Raw genomic sequence first — 19869 nt, 5'->3', positions numbered from 1 at the left:
GAAAGACAAAAACTACTGTATCGATACGGGAATATAGCTCTTTCATACCACAGAGTACTATTCAGCTACTAAAAGTATATTGAGGAAGGGTTTTTTTTGTTTGTTTTTTTTTTTTTTGAGACGGAGTCTTGCTCTGTCGCCCAGGCTGGAGTGCAGTGGCGCAATCTCGGCTCACTGCAAGCTCCGCCTCCTGGGTTCACGCCATTCTCCTGCCTCAGCCTCTCCGAGTAGCTGGGACTACAGGCGCCCGCCACCACGCCCGGCTAATTTTTCTTGTGTTTTTAGTAGAGACGGGGTTTCACCGTGGTCTCGATCTCCTGACCTCGTGATCCGACCGCCTCGGCCTCCCGAAGTGCTGGGATTATAAGCGTGAGCCACCGTGCCCGGCCGAGGAAGGTTTAATGATATATAAGAAATACTCATGATGTGTTAGGTCTCAAAAGGCTTTTAAAACTAACAAACAACTTAATTTCTTTTTGGGAAAAATGTTCACACAGTGACAGCAAATAGTTATATAGAACTTACCATGCCAGGCACTATAATAAGTACTTTACACATGCTAGTTCATTTAATCTCTACAACTCAATGGAACAGATACTGTTATTATCTTCTTTTTACGGATGAGGACACTGAGGTGCAAGAGGTTTGAGGTTATCCAAGTTATCCAGGGTCACACAACTGGTAAGTTGCAGGATTTGGACCCAGACAGCCTGCTTCTAACCAGCACTCTATACTGTTACGAGTATAGACCATGCAGTGAAGAATGACTGTTGCTGAGACAGCAAGACTACGGGTGTAATTCTGCTCAAAATATGTTCTCCAATGTTTCCACAAAGAACAATGATACTTTTTTAAAAGCAAGAAAATTCTTAGAAAAGGTGAGATATACAAAGAATCAGTGTAGCACAGAATACACAGCCATCTGTTTGTGTATGCTGACAGTCCCTCCTTCAATTTAGGAAGGTTTTTCCAGAAGGACCTGGCTGGGTTTGGGACTGAGGGGAGTCCAGTGAATGATTTCTGTCCACACTGGGGCCACAGCTTGCTTGCTTGCTTGCTTTCCTTTATTTTTATTTTTATTATAATTTTTTTTGAGATAGAGTCTCACTCTTGTCACCCAGGCTGGAGTGCAGTGGCGTGATCTTGGCTCACTGCAACCTCTGCCTACCAGGTTCAAGTGATTCTCCTGCCTCAGCCTCCTGAGTAGCTGAGACTACAGCCACGCACCACCACGCTCAGCTAATTTTTGTATTTTTTTAGAGAGGGGGTTTCATCATGTTGCCCAGGCTGGTCTTGAACTCCTGACTTCAGGTGATCTGCTCGCCTCACCCAAAGTGCTGGGATTACAGGCATGAGCCACCAGGTCTGGCCAGGGGGGCCACAGCTTTCAAACGGAATGGCTTCCCCGGGACACAAGGGGGCCGTGGTGACAACTGTCTCACAGGGAGATCCCCCAGGAGAAGGAAGTTCAGGAAGTGGGTTGGAGATGCTTGTCCACAGGCCCTCCCTACCAGGTCTGAGCACTCGGCTCTGTTCCTGCCTATCCAGGGCAGGGACTTATCTTACAAGGGAGACTGAGCTTCTCCTTTTAAAATCTGAGACATCCAGGCCCAATCTTAATGCCCCTATCAGCTCCTAGGAGGCAACTCCTGTCCCATTCAACAACCTAGATGCTGAGGCCAGCCTGGGAGGTATCCTAGATCCTCCCTTTCCCTCACCTCCCACACACAATCCATTTACAAAGCTGACTGACTCAACCTCCGAAAAACGTCCAGCACCAGACCCCTTCTCTCCATCTCCGCTGCTAGCTACCACCTTGCTCCAAGCCCCATGACCTTCCTCCCTGCTTAGCACAGTCACCTTCAAACTAGTTTCTCTGCTTCTACCCTTGCCCCACCATCACCTGTTCCCCATTCAGCATCCAAAATGAACATTCAAAAACAAATGGTATCATGGCCGAGCACAGTGGCTCATGCCTGTAATCCTAGCACTTTGGAAGAGTGAAATGGGAGGATTGCTTGAGGCCAGGAGTTCGAGATCAGCCTGGGCAACATAGTGAGATCCTATCTCTAAAAAAAAAAATTAATAGGAGGCTGAGGCAGAAGAATGGCGTGAACCTGGGAGGCAGAGCTTGCAGTGAGCTGACATCGTGCCACTGCATTCCAGCCTGGGTGACAGAGCGAGACTCTGTCTCAAAGAAAAAAAAAAAAAAATCAGCCGGATATGATAGCGCACGCCTGCAGTCCCAGCTACTCAGAAGGCTGAGATAGGAGGATCACTTGAGCCCAGGAATTTGAGGCTACAGTGAGCTATGATCGTGCCGCTGTACTGCAGCCTGGGCAATAGAGCAAGACCCTGTCTCAAAAAAAAGAAAGAAACCAGCTCTCCTACTTAACTTTCTCTCCATGGCATTCAGAATAAAATCTTGCCAACAGCTGACCGTGGCTTCCAGGCCCCAGCCTCCCTCCATTTCCTCTGGTGCCATTCAGCCTCTCGCTTGCGCTCTGGCCACACTGCCCTCCTTTCTGTTCCTGAAAACGTGTCAAATTCATCCCCTCTCCCTGGGACACTCTTTCTCTAAGTCATTCAGTCTCAACTCGTGGTTCCAGACCTTGAGGGGCTCACAGTTTTGGAGGGGGGCACTGTTGGGAACACAAATAATGGCATCTGGCATCACAGATGACTTGTGGAGAGATGGAACCCCCATCACTTTGTGGGGTAATTATTTGGTAAAAGCATTTACTCTCATCTGACACCCTACGCCCAGCCTGCACGGAGTCCACAGCCTGTTAATAACCTTGGCATCTGTCCCTCCTCGGGGTCCCCCTATTGTCCTAGGCTGCCTCTGCCACATCCACCTCTAGGATTTGGTGAAAAGCCTCCCACCGCTCTCACCATCCCTTCCAAGTCCACCTTCTCCTGCAGACATGTGGCCTTCCTCAAGCCTATCTTCCTGAGCCCAATTGCTAATTTGCCTCCTCCTGCTCTGACTCCTGTCTGGCAGCTGGTTTTTCTGGCTCCTCCTCCTCCGCCTGCCCCTTAAGGTTGCTGTTCCCTAGGCTGTCTCCTCTCCCTCCATACATCCTCCCTGGGCAATTTCATCTATGCTCAGATTCATACAATGATGCCTCAAATCGCCATCCACAGCTGAGACCTTCTCATCCCCAGACCTCAGTAACACTCACTGGACCTTTCCTCTTGCACATCCCGTAAGAACCTCAAAATCAGTGTTTCCCAAACGGACCTTCTCTTCCTCCACCCTAGATCTAATCTTCATCCTATGTCCTTTGTGAATGTCACTCCATAGACCCAATTATCTATAAGAAACTTAGAGTCATCGTAACAACTGCCTTGTCCTCAAAACCAACACACTCATTGGTCTTCTAAATAGGTCTCCAATCTTTCTCCTCCTCTCCATCCACCATCCTTGGCATCTCTCACCTGGACCGCCTTCTTCCCGGGCTCCCTCTTCCCATCAAGCCTCCAACTGGTCCATTCTCTGCAGCAGCCTCCCAAGTCATCTTTCTAAACCCACATCTGACCCTGGTCACTCCCATGCCTGAAAGTGATTGTCCATCTTCTAGGAATAAGACCCGAACTCCAAAGCCACTGTCAAGGCCCTCCATAAGCCAGCCCTAACTACTTCTCCAGGCTCCTCTCCCAACTGTTCCCACTTTTCAACCCTTTCTCCCTTGTTCTAGCACAGGCCATGGAATGTTGGAAAGCTGAAGCCAAAGTGATTTGATTCTGGTCACACAACAACAAATAATAATTGCTAACATTTATTAAGTGTTTTGTTTGTGCCATGGTGTGCACACAAATTCACAATCAATCCTTCAACAGCGCCATGAGGCAGTTATTATTATTGTCCCCATTTTATAGGTGAGTAAACAGAGACTCAGAAATCAGGTAATATTCCTGAGAACACTTAGTTGGTAACACCACAGTCAGAATTTAAATTCAGGTTTTCTTTCTTTTTTTTTTTTTAGACGGAGTCTTGCTCTGTCACCCAGGCTGGAGTGCAATGGCGCAATCTTGGCTCACTGCAACCTCCGCCTCCCCAGTTCAAGTGATTCTCCTGTCTCAGCCTCCTGAGTAGCTGGGATTACAGGCACGCACCACCATGCCCGGCTAATTTTTTGTATTTTTGGTAGAGATGGGATTTCACCACATTGCCCAGGCTGGTCTCGAACTCCTGACCTCAGGTGATCTGCCCACCTCGGCCTCTCAAAGTGCTGGGATTATAGATGGGAGCCACCACACCTGGCCCAAATTCAGGTTTTCTGACCACTAAACTGTGCTGCCTCCAAAGGAATGGGTGGCAGAGCTGAGACTTAAATCAGATATCATCATTAATTCATTCAATAGACATTAATTAAGCACCTATGTGCCAGGTACAGATTCCTGATCCAGGGCACTCATAATGCATTAAACTCCTCTGGGGCCGGGCATGGTGGCTCACACCTGTAATCCAGCACTTTGGGAGGCTGAGGTGAGGGGATCACTTGAGGTCAGGAATTCCAGACCAGCCTGGCCAACGTGGCAAAACCCCATCTCGACTAAAAAATACAAAAATTAGCTGGGTGTGGTGGTGGGCGCCTGTAGTCCCAGCTACTTGGGAGGCTGAGGCAGGAGAATTGTTTGAACCCAGGAGGCGGAGCTTGCAGTGAGCCGAGATTGCGCCACTGCACTCCAGCCTGGGCAATAGAGTGAGACTTCCTCTCGAAAAAAAAAAAAGAATAGTTCAACCCTTGTCCTCCTGATACCTCCAATCCATCCTCTCCACCAACAACCAGATCCAATCATGTTCCCCTCAGACTTGAAACACTTCAGAGCCTTTCTAGGTATAACACTAAACCCAGCAACCATAAAAGAGGGAATTGATGATTTGCTTATAGTAAAAAGAAAACAATTTCCCCATGGGGGAAAAATCCATAGACAAAGTCAAAAGATAAACTGAGAAGCAATATTTGTAACTCATCTCACACACAGAAGGCTACCTTTCTTAGTAAAGAGCTCTTACAAATCAAAGTGGAAAAATGCCATTACATTGATTTTCAAAATTTAAGAAATGACAGTTTAAAATATATATATATAATATAACAATTACATATATAAAAGAGGTATTTGATCTCATTCATAATAATAGAAAGGCAAATTACCACAATAAGAGAGTGTTTTCTATCAGGGTGGAAAAAAATGAAATATTTGATAACACACTCAGTTAGCAAGGACATGGAGAAACAGGTACTATCATACATCACTGGTGGGAGTATAACTTTGTACAACCTCTGTGAAGGACACTGTTGATAGGTCTGTCAAATTGTAAATGTATATACCACTTAATCCAGCAATTCCCCTTCTAGGGCTTTATCCTTATACTTACATATGTATTAGATTATTTACATATAACATTATTAACTGAAGCATTATTATAGCAAAATATTGTAAATAAATATTAATTAAATTGTGATGCATCTATAGAAAAGTTTATTACGCAGTTGTTAAGAAAAAGGTGGCTCTTTATACACTGATATGGAACTATCTCCAAGATGTATTGTTGAGTAAAAAAGCAAGCCACAGAACCAAATGTTTAGTATATTACCATTAGCGGAGGCTTGGAAATATGTCCACAAATTCTTTGATATTTCTCCCTTCAAGAGAAGGATCCTAATTCTCCTCTTCTAGAATGTGGGCTGGATTTAGGAACTTACTTCTTGTAATAGAGTGTGGCAGAAGTGATGGTGTGCGATGTCTGCTATCAGGACATAAAAGGCAGTGTGATAGCCAGAACAACCTTGAAAATGGAGAACAAAGTTGGGGGACTCACACTTTCTGATTTCAAACTGACTAGAAAGTGATAGTAATCAAGACAGCCTGGGCTGGTCATAGTGGCTCATGCCTGTCACCCCAGCACTTTGAGAGGCTAAGAGGGAGAATTGCTTGAGCTTAGGAAGTTGAGACCAGCCTGGGCAATATAGCGAGAATCCATCTCTCCAAAAATTAAAAAAAAAAAAAATTAGTGAGACATGGTGATGTATGCCTGTGGTCCCAGCTACTGGGGAGGCTGAGGTGGGAGGATCAGTTGAGTAAGGCTACAGTGAGCCGTGATCACACCACTGCACTCCAGCCTGGGCGACAGAGTGGGACCCTGTCTCAAAAAAAATAAAATAATAAAAAATAAAAAATGAAAATCAATTTTAAAAATAAAATAATTTTTTTTTTTTTGAGATGGAGTCTTACTCTGTCACCCAGGCTGGAGTGCAATGGCATGATCTCGGCTCACTGCAAACTCCACCTCCCGGGTTCAAGCGATTCTCCTGCCTCAGCCTCCCTGAGTAGCTGGGATTACAGGTGTGTGCCAGCACACCCAGCTAATATTTTTTGTATTTTTAGTAGAGACGGGGTTTCACCATGTTGGTCAGGCTGGTCTCAAACTCCTGACCTCATGATCCACCCGCCTTGGCCTCCCAAAGTGCTGTGGTTACAGGCGTGAGCCACTGCAGCCAGCAAAATAAAAATTATTAAAAAACAGTCTGGTCTGGCATAAGGGTAGACATATAGACCAATGGAATAGAACTGAGAGTCTAGAAAGCAATCTATGTATCTATGGTCAATTGACATTGGACAAGGGTACCAGAACCATTCGATGGAAAAAGAACAACCTTGGTGCTGGGAAACTGAATAGCCACATGCAAAAGAATGATGTTGGACCCTGTATCTCATGCCATATTCAAAAATTAACTCAAAGTGGATCAAAGGCTGGACACCATGGCTCACGCCTGTAATCCCAGCACTTTGGGAGGCCAAGGCGGGTGGATCACATGAGGTCAGGAGTTTGAGACCAGCCTGGCCAACATGGTGAAAACCTGTCTCTACTAATAATACAGAAATTAGCCAGGTGTGGTGGCGTGTGCCTGTAACCCCAACTAATAGGGAGGCTGAGGCAGGAGAATCACTTGAACCCGGAGGGCAGAGGCTGCAGTGGGTCGAGATCGCACCACTGCACTCCAGCCTGGGTGACAGAGCAAAATTTCGCCTCAAAGAAAAAAAAAAAAAGTGGATCAAAGACCTAAATGTAAGAGCCAAAACGACAAAATCTTTAGAAGAAAATAGGGGTAAATCTTTTGTGATCTTGGATTTGGCAAGCCACTTTGGGAACATCTGTCATTTTCTCAAAATTTTAAATACAGAGTTCTCATTTGTCCAGGCAATTCTACTTCTAGGTAAGTACCCAAGAGAAATGAAGGCATGTGTCTACCTAGAAACTTGTACACAAGGCCAGGCGTGGTGGCTCATGCCTGTAATCCCAGCACTTTGGGAGGCCGAGGTGGGAGGATCACCTGAGGTCGAGAGATCGAGACCAGCCTGGCCAACACGGTGAAACCCCATCTCTACTAAAACTAAAAAAATTAGCCAAGCGTGGTGGCATGTGCCTGTAATCACACCTACTTGGGAGGCTGAGGCACAGGAATCGCTTGAACCCAGGCGGTGGAGCTTGCAGTGAGCTGAGATCACACCACTGCACTCCAGCCTGGGCAACAGAGTGAGACTCTATCTCAAAAAGAAAAAAAAAAAAGAAATTTGTATACAAATGTTTATAGCATTCTTCATAATAGCCAAAAGGCGGAACAACCCAAATGTCCATCAGCTGATGAATGGATAAACAAAACATGGTATGTCCATTCAAGGGGATATTATTCAGCCATAAAAAGAAATGAAATATTGATATGTGCTCTAACACGAATGAACCTTGAAAATGTTATGCTAAGCGAAAAAAGTCAGTCACAAAAGACTATATAGTGCCCTGACGTACTCACACCTGGCTCATACCTGTAATCTCACCACTTTGGGAGATCGAGGTGGAAGGATTGCTTGAGTTCAAGAGTTCAAGACCAGCCTGGGCAACATAGAGCGACCTCGTTTCTACCAAAATTAAAAAAAAATTAGCCAGGCATGGTGACACGTGCCAGTAGTCCCAGCTACTTGGGAGGCTGAGATCCAAGGACCGTTTGAGCCCGAGATTGAGGCTGCAGTGAGCTATGATTGCAACACTGTACTCCAGCCTGGGTAACAGAGCAAGGCCCTATCTCAAAAAAAAAAAAAAAAAAAGTCACATGTTATATGATCCCATTTATATGAAGTGTCTAGAATAGGCTAATACATAGAGACAGAATATAAATTAGCGGTTGCTTAGGGCTGAGGAGGATGGAGGGTCAGGGGTTAATGGGTGATAGCTAAAGTATATGAGGTTTCTTCTTGAGGTAATGAAAAATATCCTAAAACTGGTTGTGGTCATGGTTGCGTAACTCCATGAATGTATTAAAAACCATGTAATAGTTCACTTGATATGGGTGAATTATATGACATATGAATTATATCTCAATACAACTGATACCACAAAAAGGGGGTGGGCAGTGTGGCTTCTTCCTTTTTCTCTCTCGGAGCACTCATTCTCAGGTCTCCTGCCAGCACCCACATGAATGAACTTAAAAGTGGGTCCACGGCCGGGCACGGTGGCTCACGCCTGTAATCTCAGCACTGTGGGAGGTCGAGGCGGGCAGATCACGAGGTCAGGAGATCGAGACCATCCTGGCTAACACGGTGAAACCCCGTCTCTACTAAAAATACAAAAAATTAGTCGGGCATGGTGGCGGGCACCTATAATCCTAGCTACTCCGGAGGCTGAGGCAGGAGAATTGCGGAACCCGAGAGGCGGAGCTTGCAGTGAGCTGAGATCGCCCCACTGCACTCCAGCCTGGGCAAACAGAGTGAGACTCTGTCTCAAAAAAAAAAAAAAAAAAAAAAGTGAGTCCTCTACCTCTAGCCCAGTTATCCTTAGGATGACTATAGCCCCAGTTGAGGTCTTGGTTGCAACTTCATGAGAGACCCTGAGTCATAGCTACCTGCCCATCTAAGCTGCTCCCAAAGTACTGTGACTTTATAGAAACAAAGATCATAGGCCGGGCGCGGTGGCTCACGCTTGTAATCCCAGCACTTTGGGAGGCCGAGGCGGGCGGATCACAAGGTCAGGAGATCGAGACCACGGTGAAACCCCGTCTCTACTAAAAATACAAAAAAATTAGCCGGGCGTGGTGGCGGGCGCCTGTAGTCCCAGCTACTCGGAGAGGCTGAGGCAGGAGAATGGCGTGAACCCGGGAGGCGGTGCTTGCAGTGAGCCGAGATCGCGCCACTGCACTCCAGCCTGGGTGACAGAACGAGACTCTGTCTAAAAAAAAAAAAAGAAACAGAGATCATAAATGTTTATTGACTCAGGCGACTATGTTTTGGGGTGATTTGTTTGTTTTTGTTTTCTGTTTTTTGTTTTTTTTTTGAGGCAACACCTCACTCTGTCACCCAGGCTGGAGTGCAGTGGCACAATCACGGCTCAAAGCAGCCTTGACCTCTCTGGGCTCAGGTGACCCTTCCATCTCAGCCTCCTGAGTAGCTGGAATTACAGGCGTGTGCCACCATGCCCAGCTAGTTTTGGTAGAGATGGGGTTTCACCATGTTGCCCAGGCTGGTCTCAAACTTCTGGGCTCAAGTGATCAGCCCACCTCAGCCTCCCAAAGTGCTAGGATTACAGATGAGTGCCAGTGCGCCCGGCTTGGGGTAATTTGTTATGCAGCTATAGATAAACAATACACTAATTATGTAAAAACACCATTTACATTTGCTTGCATATTTAAGAAATTTCTTGGAAACGATACTCAAGAAACTGGTAATGGGGGTTGTCTCTGGGAGAAACAGGTGGGGGTGAGGATGCAAAGGAGACTTATGTCTGCCTGTGTACCCTTTTTACCTTCCAAATTTTGTCTCATGTACATGTATTACTTTTCCAAAAAGTCAAAAGTCTGGAAATAATTAAAATAAAAATTAAAAAAAAACCCTTCAACAATGAACTGCTGTCTACAAATAAAGTCTAGGGTCAGGCATGGTGGTTCATGCCTGCAATCTCAGTACTTTGGGAGGTTGAGGTAGGTGGGTCACCCAAGGTGAGGAGTTCAAGACCAGCCTGGACAACATGGTGAAACCCCGTCTCTACTAAAAATACAAAAATTAGCTAGGCATGGTGGTGGGCACCTGTACTCCCAGCTACTCGGGAGGCTGAAGCAGGAGAATCGCATGAACCTGGGAGGCAGAGGTTGCAGTGAGCCGAGATCACACCACTGCAATCCAGACCGGGCCATAGAGTGAGACTCTGTCTCAAAACAAACAAACAAACAAACAAAAACAAATAAAGTCTAAACTCCTTACCATGACTTAGAAGGTCTCTACAATCCAGCTCTGGCCCACTTACCCAGTCTCAACTCTTACCTTTCCTGGCCTAGTTGCTTAGAGTCCCCAGATACAGCAACTATTCCCACCTCCATGCCTGTGATCATCCTGTTCCTTTTTCCTACTCATCCTTTAAGACTCAGCTCAAATGTTACCCTTTTGGGAAGACTTCCCTGGCTCTCTTTAACTGTGTTGGAAGTCCCCTCCCTGCCCTCAGAATACCCGGTGCATGAATCTCCCATTTCATGTATTGTACCATATTGTGATGATCTGTTTTTGTTCCTGCCTCTCCCATCAGACTATGAGCTCCCTGGGAGCAAGGATTCTTACTCAGGATTTCTAGAGGCTAGCACAGTGCCTGACACACACACACAACACCATCAGTAAAGGGTTGGTGTGAGAAACAAAAGAAGAGGGGTGGGGAGAGGGAAGTGAGGCAAAAGTAAAGGGAGGGAAGCAAAGGAGAACAGAAGAGAGGAAAGAAGGTAAAACAGTGACTCAAAAGTACTAAAAAAGAGAGAGGAAGGAAGGAAGGAAGGGAGAGTTGGGGGAGGAAGAAAGAAATGAGGGAGGAACAGAGGAAAGAGGGAGAGGAGGAGGGAAAGCAGAAAGAAATTTTCTCAATGTTTTTATCAGTATCATGGACATACAACAAAGACAGTGGAAGAATAAAATTCCAAATCAAATCTGTAACAAGACCCAGGGCAATGTGCTGGGCATGGTGGCTCAGGCCGGTAATTCCAGCGCTTTGGGAGGCCGAGGTGGGAGGATCACTTGAGGCCAAGAGTTGAACAGTCTGGCAAACATAGTGAGACCCTGTCTCTACAAAAAATAGAATAAAGGCCAAGGTGAGCAGATCACTTGAGGTCAGGAGTTCAAGACCAGCCTGGCCAACATGGTGAAACCCCATCTCTACTAAAAAATACAAAAATTAGCTAGAAATTGTTTGAACCCAGGAGGTGGAGGTTGCAGCGAGCCAAAAATCATGCCACTGCACTCCAGCCTGGACAACAGGGTGAGACTCCATCTCAAAATAAATAAATAAATAAAATAAAATAAAATAATTAGCAAGGCATGGTGGTGTGTGCCTGTAGTTCTAGTTACTGAGGGAGCTGAGGTGGGAGGATTTCTTAAGCCCGGGAGCCCAAGGTTACAGTGAGCCATGATCGCACCACTGCACTCCAGCCTGGACAACAGAGCCAGACTCAGTTTCAAATAAAAGAAAAGAAAGAAAGAAATGGAGAGAAATGTAGATGAATATTCTATGCCATAGTGATGGAAGTTCCTGGTTGAGGTTCCTAGCCCAGAGACCCTGATAATTAAGAACACACATCTGGGTCAGGTGCAGTGGCTCACGCCTGTAATCCCAGCACTTTGGGAGGCCGAGGCCAGCTGATCACTTGAGGTCAGGAGTTCTAGACTAGCCTGGCCAACATGGTGAAACCCCGTCCCTACTAAAAATACAAAAAATTAGCCAGGTGTGGTGGCATGTGCCTGTAATCCCAGCTATTCAGTAGGCTGAGGCAGAAGAATCGCTTGAACCCGGGAGATGGAGATTGCAATGAGCTGAGATCGCCCACTGCACTCCAGCCTAGGTGACAGAGGGAGACTCGGTCTCAAAAAAAAAAAAAAAAAAAAAAAAAAAAAAAGAACACATATCTGGAAGGCTGAAAGGTACTCACTTCTAGATCCCCCAAACCCCCCTTCCTGCCTCCTCCCACCTCCAGGGTCCACCAGCTTCCATTCCATTCTACACGTTCTATTCTCTGCTGTGGTCCAGGCACCGGGTGGTTGGTGCCTGGCACACAATAAGCACTTAGTATTGAATGAATGTGGTCAGAACCACCTCCCTTCCATGGAATGAGGAGAGGTCTGGGTACAAGTCTCACTCTGTCACCATGAACTTGTCCCTTCTCTCTGAGATTCAGACCCAATCCTTACATCTTTAAAATGAGGGAGTTGGGGGAAGTGGGTTGATAAGACTCCTTCCGGCTGACAGTTTATGCCTTCTTAAAGCCCTTTGGTCATCCCAGCAAGTCCAAACTTTAAGTATCAAGGATCCCTCACAAACTGCTCTTCCCTTAGACTATGTCACAAGAGTAACAGCGACTATCTATCGAATGCTTCTCATACACCAGGACCACACTCAGCATTTTACCCCCTTCATTTCCAAAGCAGGTGCAATGATAATTTCTATTTTTATAGATGAAGAAACTGAGATTCAGAGAGGCAAACCCATTTCTCCAAGGCCCACAGTTGGAAAGTGGCAGAGCAAGGATTCTAAGTCCTCTATTCTTGGTTCATTTTGTTTTATTTTTGAGACACGGTCTGGCTCTGTTGCCCAGGCTAGAGTGCAGTGGCATGATCATGGCTCACTGCAGCCTCATCCTCCCGAGCTCAAGTAATCCTCCCACCTCAGCCTCCTGAGTAGCCGGGACCACAGGCGAGTGCCACCACATCCGGCTAATTTTTAAATTATTTGTAGAGATGGGGTCTCACTATGTTGCCCAGGCTGGTCTCAAACTCCTAGCCTCAAGCAACCCTTCTGCCTCAGCCTTCGAAAATGCTGAGATTACAGGCCTGAGCCACTGTGCCTGGCCATAAGTCCTGTGCTCTTACACGACTAGCACATACTTATCCTGGCACCCCGACCCTTAATCACACTTCAGCTTGAATCTCTAACCCAGTTGGGAGTGTCTCCTGGCTAACTACACCAGGCCTACAGGTAACATTTAGTCCATGGAGCTTATAGCTCTGTAATTTTTGTATTCACTTCCTGGGCTCCAGTTCAGTGATACAAACAGGTTCTAGATCTGTATTAGACTTGTATTGAGTTTTAGCTCCATCTTTTACTAAATGTGTGATGTTGGAGCAAGTTATTTTAACAGATGAGGATTAAATGACAATGAGTGTGAAAATGTCTAGCATAGAAGCTGGCACATTGGATATTCTTAGTAAATGGGAACAACCAGGTAAAAAACGTAGCAGAGATATCCTGCCTCTCTACTTAGTTAGCAGTTGACTCTTCTGGCAAAAACATGCTGTTGCTATCCCCACCATTAATCCTCCTTTAACCAAGATCTCGGAGATTTCTGTTCTTTGTTTTGTTTTGTTTTGTTTTTTGTTCTGTTTTGTTTTCTTGAGACAGGGTTTCACTCTGTCATCCAGGCTGGAGTGCAGTGGCATGATCATGGCTCACTGCAACCTCCGCCTCTCAGGCTTAAGTGATCTTCCTGCCTCACCCTCCTAAGTAGCTGGGACTACAGGCACATGCCATCACAACTGGCTAATTTTTGTATTTTTTGTAGAGACAGGGTTTCACCATGTTGCCCAGGCTTGTCTTGTACTCCTGAGCTCAAGTGATCTGCCTGCCTCAGCCTCCCAAAGGGCTGGGATTACAGGCATGAGCCACCGAGCCCGGCTGATCTCAGGTTTTAGAGTCAGACATATGGAGTTACAATTCGGGCTCCACCACTTACCAACTGTATGACCTTGGACAAATGACTTTTTCCTCTTTGAGGCTCAGCTCGATCTCACCTATATAATATGAATAATGGTACCTACTCCACAAGATTGTTGTGAGTATCAAATTATATAATGCATGTAAAATGTTAGCTATTTTTCTTTAATAATGATAACAGTCATAGCAGTATCCAACTGCTGCTGATTAAAGTTGAAATTCTTTGACCCAGCATACTGTGGCCCCCATAAGTCCTTCCTCTCCTCTCCTCATGCTGCTCCCCTATGTGGATGCCACACTCAAGCCAGATGTGTCTTTCTCACTGCTATGTCTTTGCCCATGATCTTCCTCTCCATTCAGAATGCTCTCTCATACCTCCCACCTGGTTAACACCCTGCCCAGCTCAAGCCTCACTTCCCAACTAAGCTGGCAGCCCCCTCTGCTGCTCCAAGTTTCCATGGCATTTCCAGCCCGCACATATTAGTGCTCAGACTGCCCAGGGGAAAACTTCTGTTGGCCCTTGTCTTGCCCATGCTACCCCTCCTCCAGTGCTCACACTTGATTTATCTTTGAGGGAATTGGCCTTTCTCCACTATCAGTCCATGTGTAGTTCCAGGGATAGGCATGTGGCTCCGGCCTTAGACAAAGTCACCATGATTAATTAAGAGGTGGACACTTGACCAAGCTGGGCCAATCTGGCTCAGCCCTGGAACATTTGCTGGAATTATTCTTTTTCCACAGGCACTGCTAAGCTGAAACAATGTAAATTAGATCTACTAGTAGCCTTATTTGTCACCTTGAAGACAGAAGTGGATTTAAAATGAGGGAGCACAGAGCAACCAAGAAATGGAGAGAGACAGATTCTTCATGGCACGATTTGAACATCTGGATCTGTCCATGCCCGAAGCCAAATACTCCTGACTTTCAAATTAAGTGAGCCGATAAACCCTAGCCTCTTTATTTTTTTCCAATTTATTTAAGCCAGCTCGAGTTGGGTTTCTGTCATTTGCCCCTGAAAGACTGCTAACTAATATAGTGACCTAACTAGACAGCATGCTCCCTGAGAGCAGGAATTGCATTTTATAGACCTAAGATCCTTGGAGACAGGGATGATGTCTTATGCATCTCAGTATTACAGGACTAAGCATAGGGATGGTTATAGAGCAGGTGAAGAACAAACAAAAGAATAAATATCTTTTTGTATTTTCCCAATGCCCCCATGCTCTGCACTCAGAAGACCCTAAAATACTTGAATAAAAGTTAACAGGAACATGGTGGCTCATGCCTGTAATCCCAGCACTTTGGGAGGCCAAGGCGGGTGGATCACCTGAGGTCAGGAGTTTGAGACCAGCCTGGCCAACATGGTGAAACCCCATCTCTACTAAAGATACAAAAAATTAGCCAGTCATTGTGGCAGTCGCCTGTGATCCCAGCTACTCAGGAGGCTGAGGCAGGAGAATCACTTGAACCCAGAAGGCGGAGCTTACAGTGAGCCAAGATCATGCCATTGCGCTGCAGCCTGGGCAACAAGAGTGAAACTCCGTCTCGAAATTCAAAAAAAAAGTTAACAGGTACAAAATCGTATGACAGGCACTTTAATTCTTATCTGACAAAAACAGAGCCCTTTGATTCGCCACAGTTCCTCTGAGGGTGACTGATTTATCACTTTCTGAATGGAATGATCTTGATGAAAGAGTTGTCCCAGGATCCCCACAGGACTGAAAGAGATACTTTATTTTTTACTTATTTTATGTTATTTTTGGCAGAGACAGAGTCTTGCTATGTTGGCCAGGCTAGTCTCCAACTCCTGGCCTCAAGCAATCTTCCCACCTCAGCCTCCCAAAGTGCTGGGATTATAGGCATGAGCTACCATGCCTGGCCAAGAGATACTTTAAATCACCTTCTCTACCTGCTCCCAGTCCCCTGTTGTACAAATGGGAAATTGAGATTTAAACTAAAAGGCTTACTTAACACTGCAAGGTGAGTCACAGACCCAAGTCAGCCAAGAACCCCCACCCCAAGACTCGTAGTCGAGTGCTCTGGCCTCTGGCCTGGTGTCACTTTATTAAGCAAAGTGAATCAGTCACTCACCCAGAGAACTCAGAAATCTCTGAACAAAATGGAATAAACTGCTCAACTCTGCCAACTGCCCCCTCAGCCCACATGGATGGGGCAGTAATGCAAGGAAAAGTGCCCTGGGCCAGAAGTCAAGGACCCCCGGCTGTAGAACTAGCTTCCTCCCTTACCAGCTGTGTGACCTCAAGTAAGCCCTTCCCGTCTCTATACTCAGTTTCCTCTCTCTAAAACAGGGGGAGGGGAAGGTGGGATTTGAAGGAACTGATCTCTAAGGTGCCTGAAATTCTATTATTATATGGGGGTTGTTGGACAATTCATCAAATCCCCAAGATTAAACCCACACAGATTACAGAGAATTTGAAGGCCAAGAGGTCAGCAACCCATCTGCAGACTTCAAATTAAGGTTGATGAATTGAGGATTCCAGCTTGCCTTTGCAGGAGAAATAGAACGGAAATACATAATATCACCTCCCTGAGTACCACAGAGAAGTATGGAGCCATATCCCCTATATCCTATAGTTCACCTTTCTCACCCTCTTCAAAGATCCACATCTAAATTGAGTTGGGTGAGATGAATTTGAAACAAGCCCATTAGAATGTCCACATCTGCCTTCTTAAAAGTAGTCCTTTTAGGAGTTTGGGCAATTCTTCCAATGAGGCAGTAATTCCTCCCTGGATTTGTAAAACTCCTCTTGTGGAAACAGACCAGCCTCATGGCTTTGTCCTCACACCTTGGCTGTCATTCCAAGTGACAATTATCAATTTGATGACCCATTGTATTCTCTATACTTGACCTGGAGTGACTTCCAGCCATTTCCAAAAGTTACATTCCTCCTTTAAAAGAGAGGTTTCTCCTCAATGAAGATATTCAAGTGATTACACCCCATGCTCCAAAGCTAATTCCCTGCAATGCTCTGAGCAATGGAATCATCAGCAAGTGATATAATGCGTCCTCCACGGGGTCTCTTTTGGAATGGCAGTCACTTGTTGAATGTCCTGAGGTGCTTATTTTAAAAAACCATCTCTGCTGCATGATAATCACATTTCCCCCTTCTCTTTCTCATCCCTGGAAGACTCCAAACTTTTCCCTTCACCAGCTCTCCTCCTCCACCCCTCCCATCCCCTGGTCCCACTTTCCCCAGCCCAACTCTCTTCCCTGCCAGCAATTAGGCAAAAGCCCAAGTTGCCGAGTCTTCAAAATCTATCTCTGATCGAAAGGTGGGTGGAAGTGGGGGACTCTAATGGGTCCTGGAAAACTGTCTCAGCATTTCTCATTCCCAAAAGGCCCTTCTCTGTTTCTTAGGGTAAGATGACTGTCTTGGTTAAACATTTTGGAGGGCCGCAGGGACTACTCCCATTGGCATGGCACCAGACCTTTCTTGCATGGTGCAGGGGTGGGAGGTGGGGATGGAGACCTGCCCTCCAGAGACTCATGTCACCCAATGCTTTCAACCACTCACATCTCAAACACTGGATAAGCACAATAGACAGCCTCTCCCCCTTATCACAGCATTTTAAAGGTTACAAAACACTCTTTCATTTGTCCTTTTGGAATCTTCTCCACTGTTTTACAGATGAGGAAACCAAGCCTCAGAGAAGTAAAGTGAAACACCCAAGTTGATAGTGTCAACAAATTAAAAGTCCAGGCCAGATCTCTTGATTCACCGTTTCATGCTTTTTTTCAACATAACAGAAATCAATCATACCTACAGTAACCCCTCATTCAGATAAGTATTTCCCCCAAGACAGCCAACAGAGACCCTTACAGACACTAACTTAATGCCAACCCAGCAATAAATGCAGTGTACCCATATCCAAGCATACAGACCCACCTACCCAGTCCCAAGGCTCTGTCCCCTGCCCTAAGGTGTCTCTCTCCAGCGCACCCCCCCCCCCCCCGCCAGTACCCACTGAGGGTCCGTCAGCCAAAGAGGTGAGTGTCTTAGCACAGAGAAGCAGAATCTATCTGACTCCTTCAGGAAGGGGACCTGGCAGGAAGGAGCCCCGTCCCTGGCGCTTGTTCTGGGGCTTCCGCCCACCCCCTCCCCTACCTGCCAAGAGCTGCATCCAGGCGCAGATCTTGTAGACCGTAGCTGTGTTGCAGAAGAAGAAAAGCGCAAAGCAGGTGATGCAGCCGAGGATCAGCACCATGGAGAGCAGCACGAAGAAGGCGGCCGCCTTGAAGGCGCTGGACGGGATGGTGCTGAAGTCGGTGAAGGAGCCCCGGCAGGTGAGCTCGCGGCCCGCCAGCCCGCTGCCCACGCAGTAGTGGAAGAGGCCGAAGTACCCAGGCTTGGGGGTGCTCACGCTGTCGCCCACCCAGTAGGGCTGGATGAAGACCACCACGTTGATGATGGCGAAGCAGATGGTGAAGATGGCCCACAGCACGCCGATGGCCCGCGAGTTCCGCATGTAGTGCTCGTGGTAGAGCTTGGAGGCCTCCTGCGAGGGCAGCATGGTGCCCGGAGGCGGGGCCGGCGGCGGCGGCGGCTGGCGGGGGCCGCCGGCCCGGGACGGAGCGCCGGGCTGCCGGGCGGGAGCTGGGGACGCACGCGAGAAGCGGCCCTGAGTCAAGGAACCCGCGAGGGCGGGTCCTGGAGCAGAGCTGGGGGAGTCTGGGAGCTGATAAGGGGAGAGAGGAAGGGGTCATGAGAGTGTTGAGCGGTGTCTAGAGGGACTGGCAAAGGTCTCCTACTGGGGGGCCTAGGAGGGGGCCATGAGAAAGTTGGGGGGCGCCTGGGATGGGGATATGAGACCTGTAAGTGCGGGGGGAGGTGCTTGAAAGTGGCCATGGGGGAGTTGGGGAGGGGGTTTGAGAGCTGGTATTACGGGAGTAGGAGGGGACAAGGGGAGGTGGAATGGAGGCTGGAGACTAGTATTGGAGGACTAGCAGAGGGGCTGAATTTAGGGAGCTCAGAAGGGAATTTGGGGACTGGTATTAAGGGGTAGAAGGAGGTCTGGTATTGGGTGTCTAGGAAGGGACTATGAGGCGGTGGTGGGCGCTTCTAGGATGGGGGAAGAGGGAATTTAAGAGGCTGGGACTGGGTGGTTGGGAAGGTAATATGGGGGCTGGGACGGGGAATGGGGGCTGGTATGAGGGTCTAAGAGGGCAAAGTGGCAGAATTAGGATACAGCTAGAGCGGGATCGGGGGCTGGGACTGCTGGACACGGGGCGAGGACGGGGGGGCTGTCCTCAGAAGCCAGGGCTGGAGGTAGGCTGGAGGGAGCCTAGGATTGGCGGGCCAGGGTTGGGGAGAGGGGGTTTCCAGGCCAAAGGAACGAAAGACAGGGGCTGGTGAGCAGAGGGGCCCGCGAGGAGCAGGCGGTGGGCAGGGGCTGTCCCCGGGGGGGCCGGGGAGCGGCCGGGCCCAAGTAGGGCCGGGGTTGGGGGGGCGGCTGCCCCGCGCCAAGGCCGGACGCGCGCGAGGCTGCGGCCGCGGGGAAAGGGTGCGGGGAGACCAACCTGGGCACGGCCGGGGGCAGCGAATCCGGAACTGGCACGGCCTAGGCGCCGCGGCTCGGCGCTCCCAGCAGCGGCTGCCTCGGCCCAGGCGGCGGCCTCTGCGCGGCCTCCATCTTGCTTGGGTTCTCCCCGGAGCGCGCTCCCGCGCGGAGGCGCGTGCTCTAGTGCACCGGCGCGGCCCGGCGGAGGCGCGCTCCCGCGCGGGCGTGCGGGACGGGGCGGGGCGGAACCGGGGAAGGGTGCTCCTGGTTCTGGCAGCTGGGGGGAAGGGTGGCCACGATACCTGGGGTCCCCTAGCCGGGGCAGCAAGCACCCCTCTACAGTAGGGCCCCCTGATGTAGGGGACTCCCTTCTTCCAGCCTGAGCTGAGGGGCTGTGAGGCCCCACAAAGCCTACGGGAGTGGGGGAGGAGCTGGAGGGGGTATTATTTGATAGGATTTGAACGGATCTCTTACTCCCAATTACCTCCCCTGGAACCTATCACAGTGCCTGAAGTTGCACCATTACGCTTTCAGTCCTTTAGGTCTTGGAGGCGTTGAAGGTTCCCAGAGTCTCCTAGGAAACTGCCAACACCCCTGGGAGAGGGAACCCC

The 19869-nt window shown here is 48.0% G+C and overlaps 1 protein-coding gene across 5 annotated transcripts in view; it reads right to left on the bottom strand.

Moving 5' to 3' along the window:
• LHFPL4 (LHFPL tetraspan subfamily member 4) overlaps window positions 1-19418 on the bottom strand; it is a 57849-nt gene extending 38431 nt beyond the window's left edge. For 3 of the 5 annotated variants that reach the window (XM_055259396.2, XM_055259397.2, XM_055259394.2), the window contains exons 1-2: window positions 19278-19418; window positions 17866-18436 (exon numbers count right to left, since the gene is read on the bottom strand). In XM_055259396.2, coding sequence (XP_055115371.1) covers window positions 17866-18271 — 406 coding nt within the window. In that variant the 5' untranslated portion in view covers window positions 18272-18436; window positions 19278-19418. The remainder of the gene's footprint in view (window positions 1-17865; window positions 18437-19277) is intronic. The other 2 variants (XM_063630477.1, XM_055259395.2) reach the window with 1 other exon arrangement.
• Window positions 19419-19869: the final 451 nt, after the last annotated feature.

Source organism: Symphalangus syndactylus, chromosome 21 (assembly GCF_028878055.3).
Source record: "Symphalangus syndactylus isolate Jambi chromosome 21, NHGRI_mSymSyn1-v2.1_pri, whole genome shotgun sequence".
Lineage (NCBI taxonomy): Eukaryota > Metazoa > Chordata > Mammalia > Primates > Hylobatidae > Symphalangus > Symphalangus syndactylus.
Note: the sequence above shows the minus strand (reverse complement) of the source record. Positions and strands in the feature narration are given on the sequence as shown.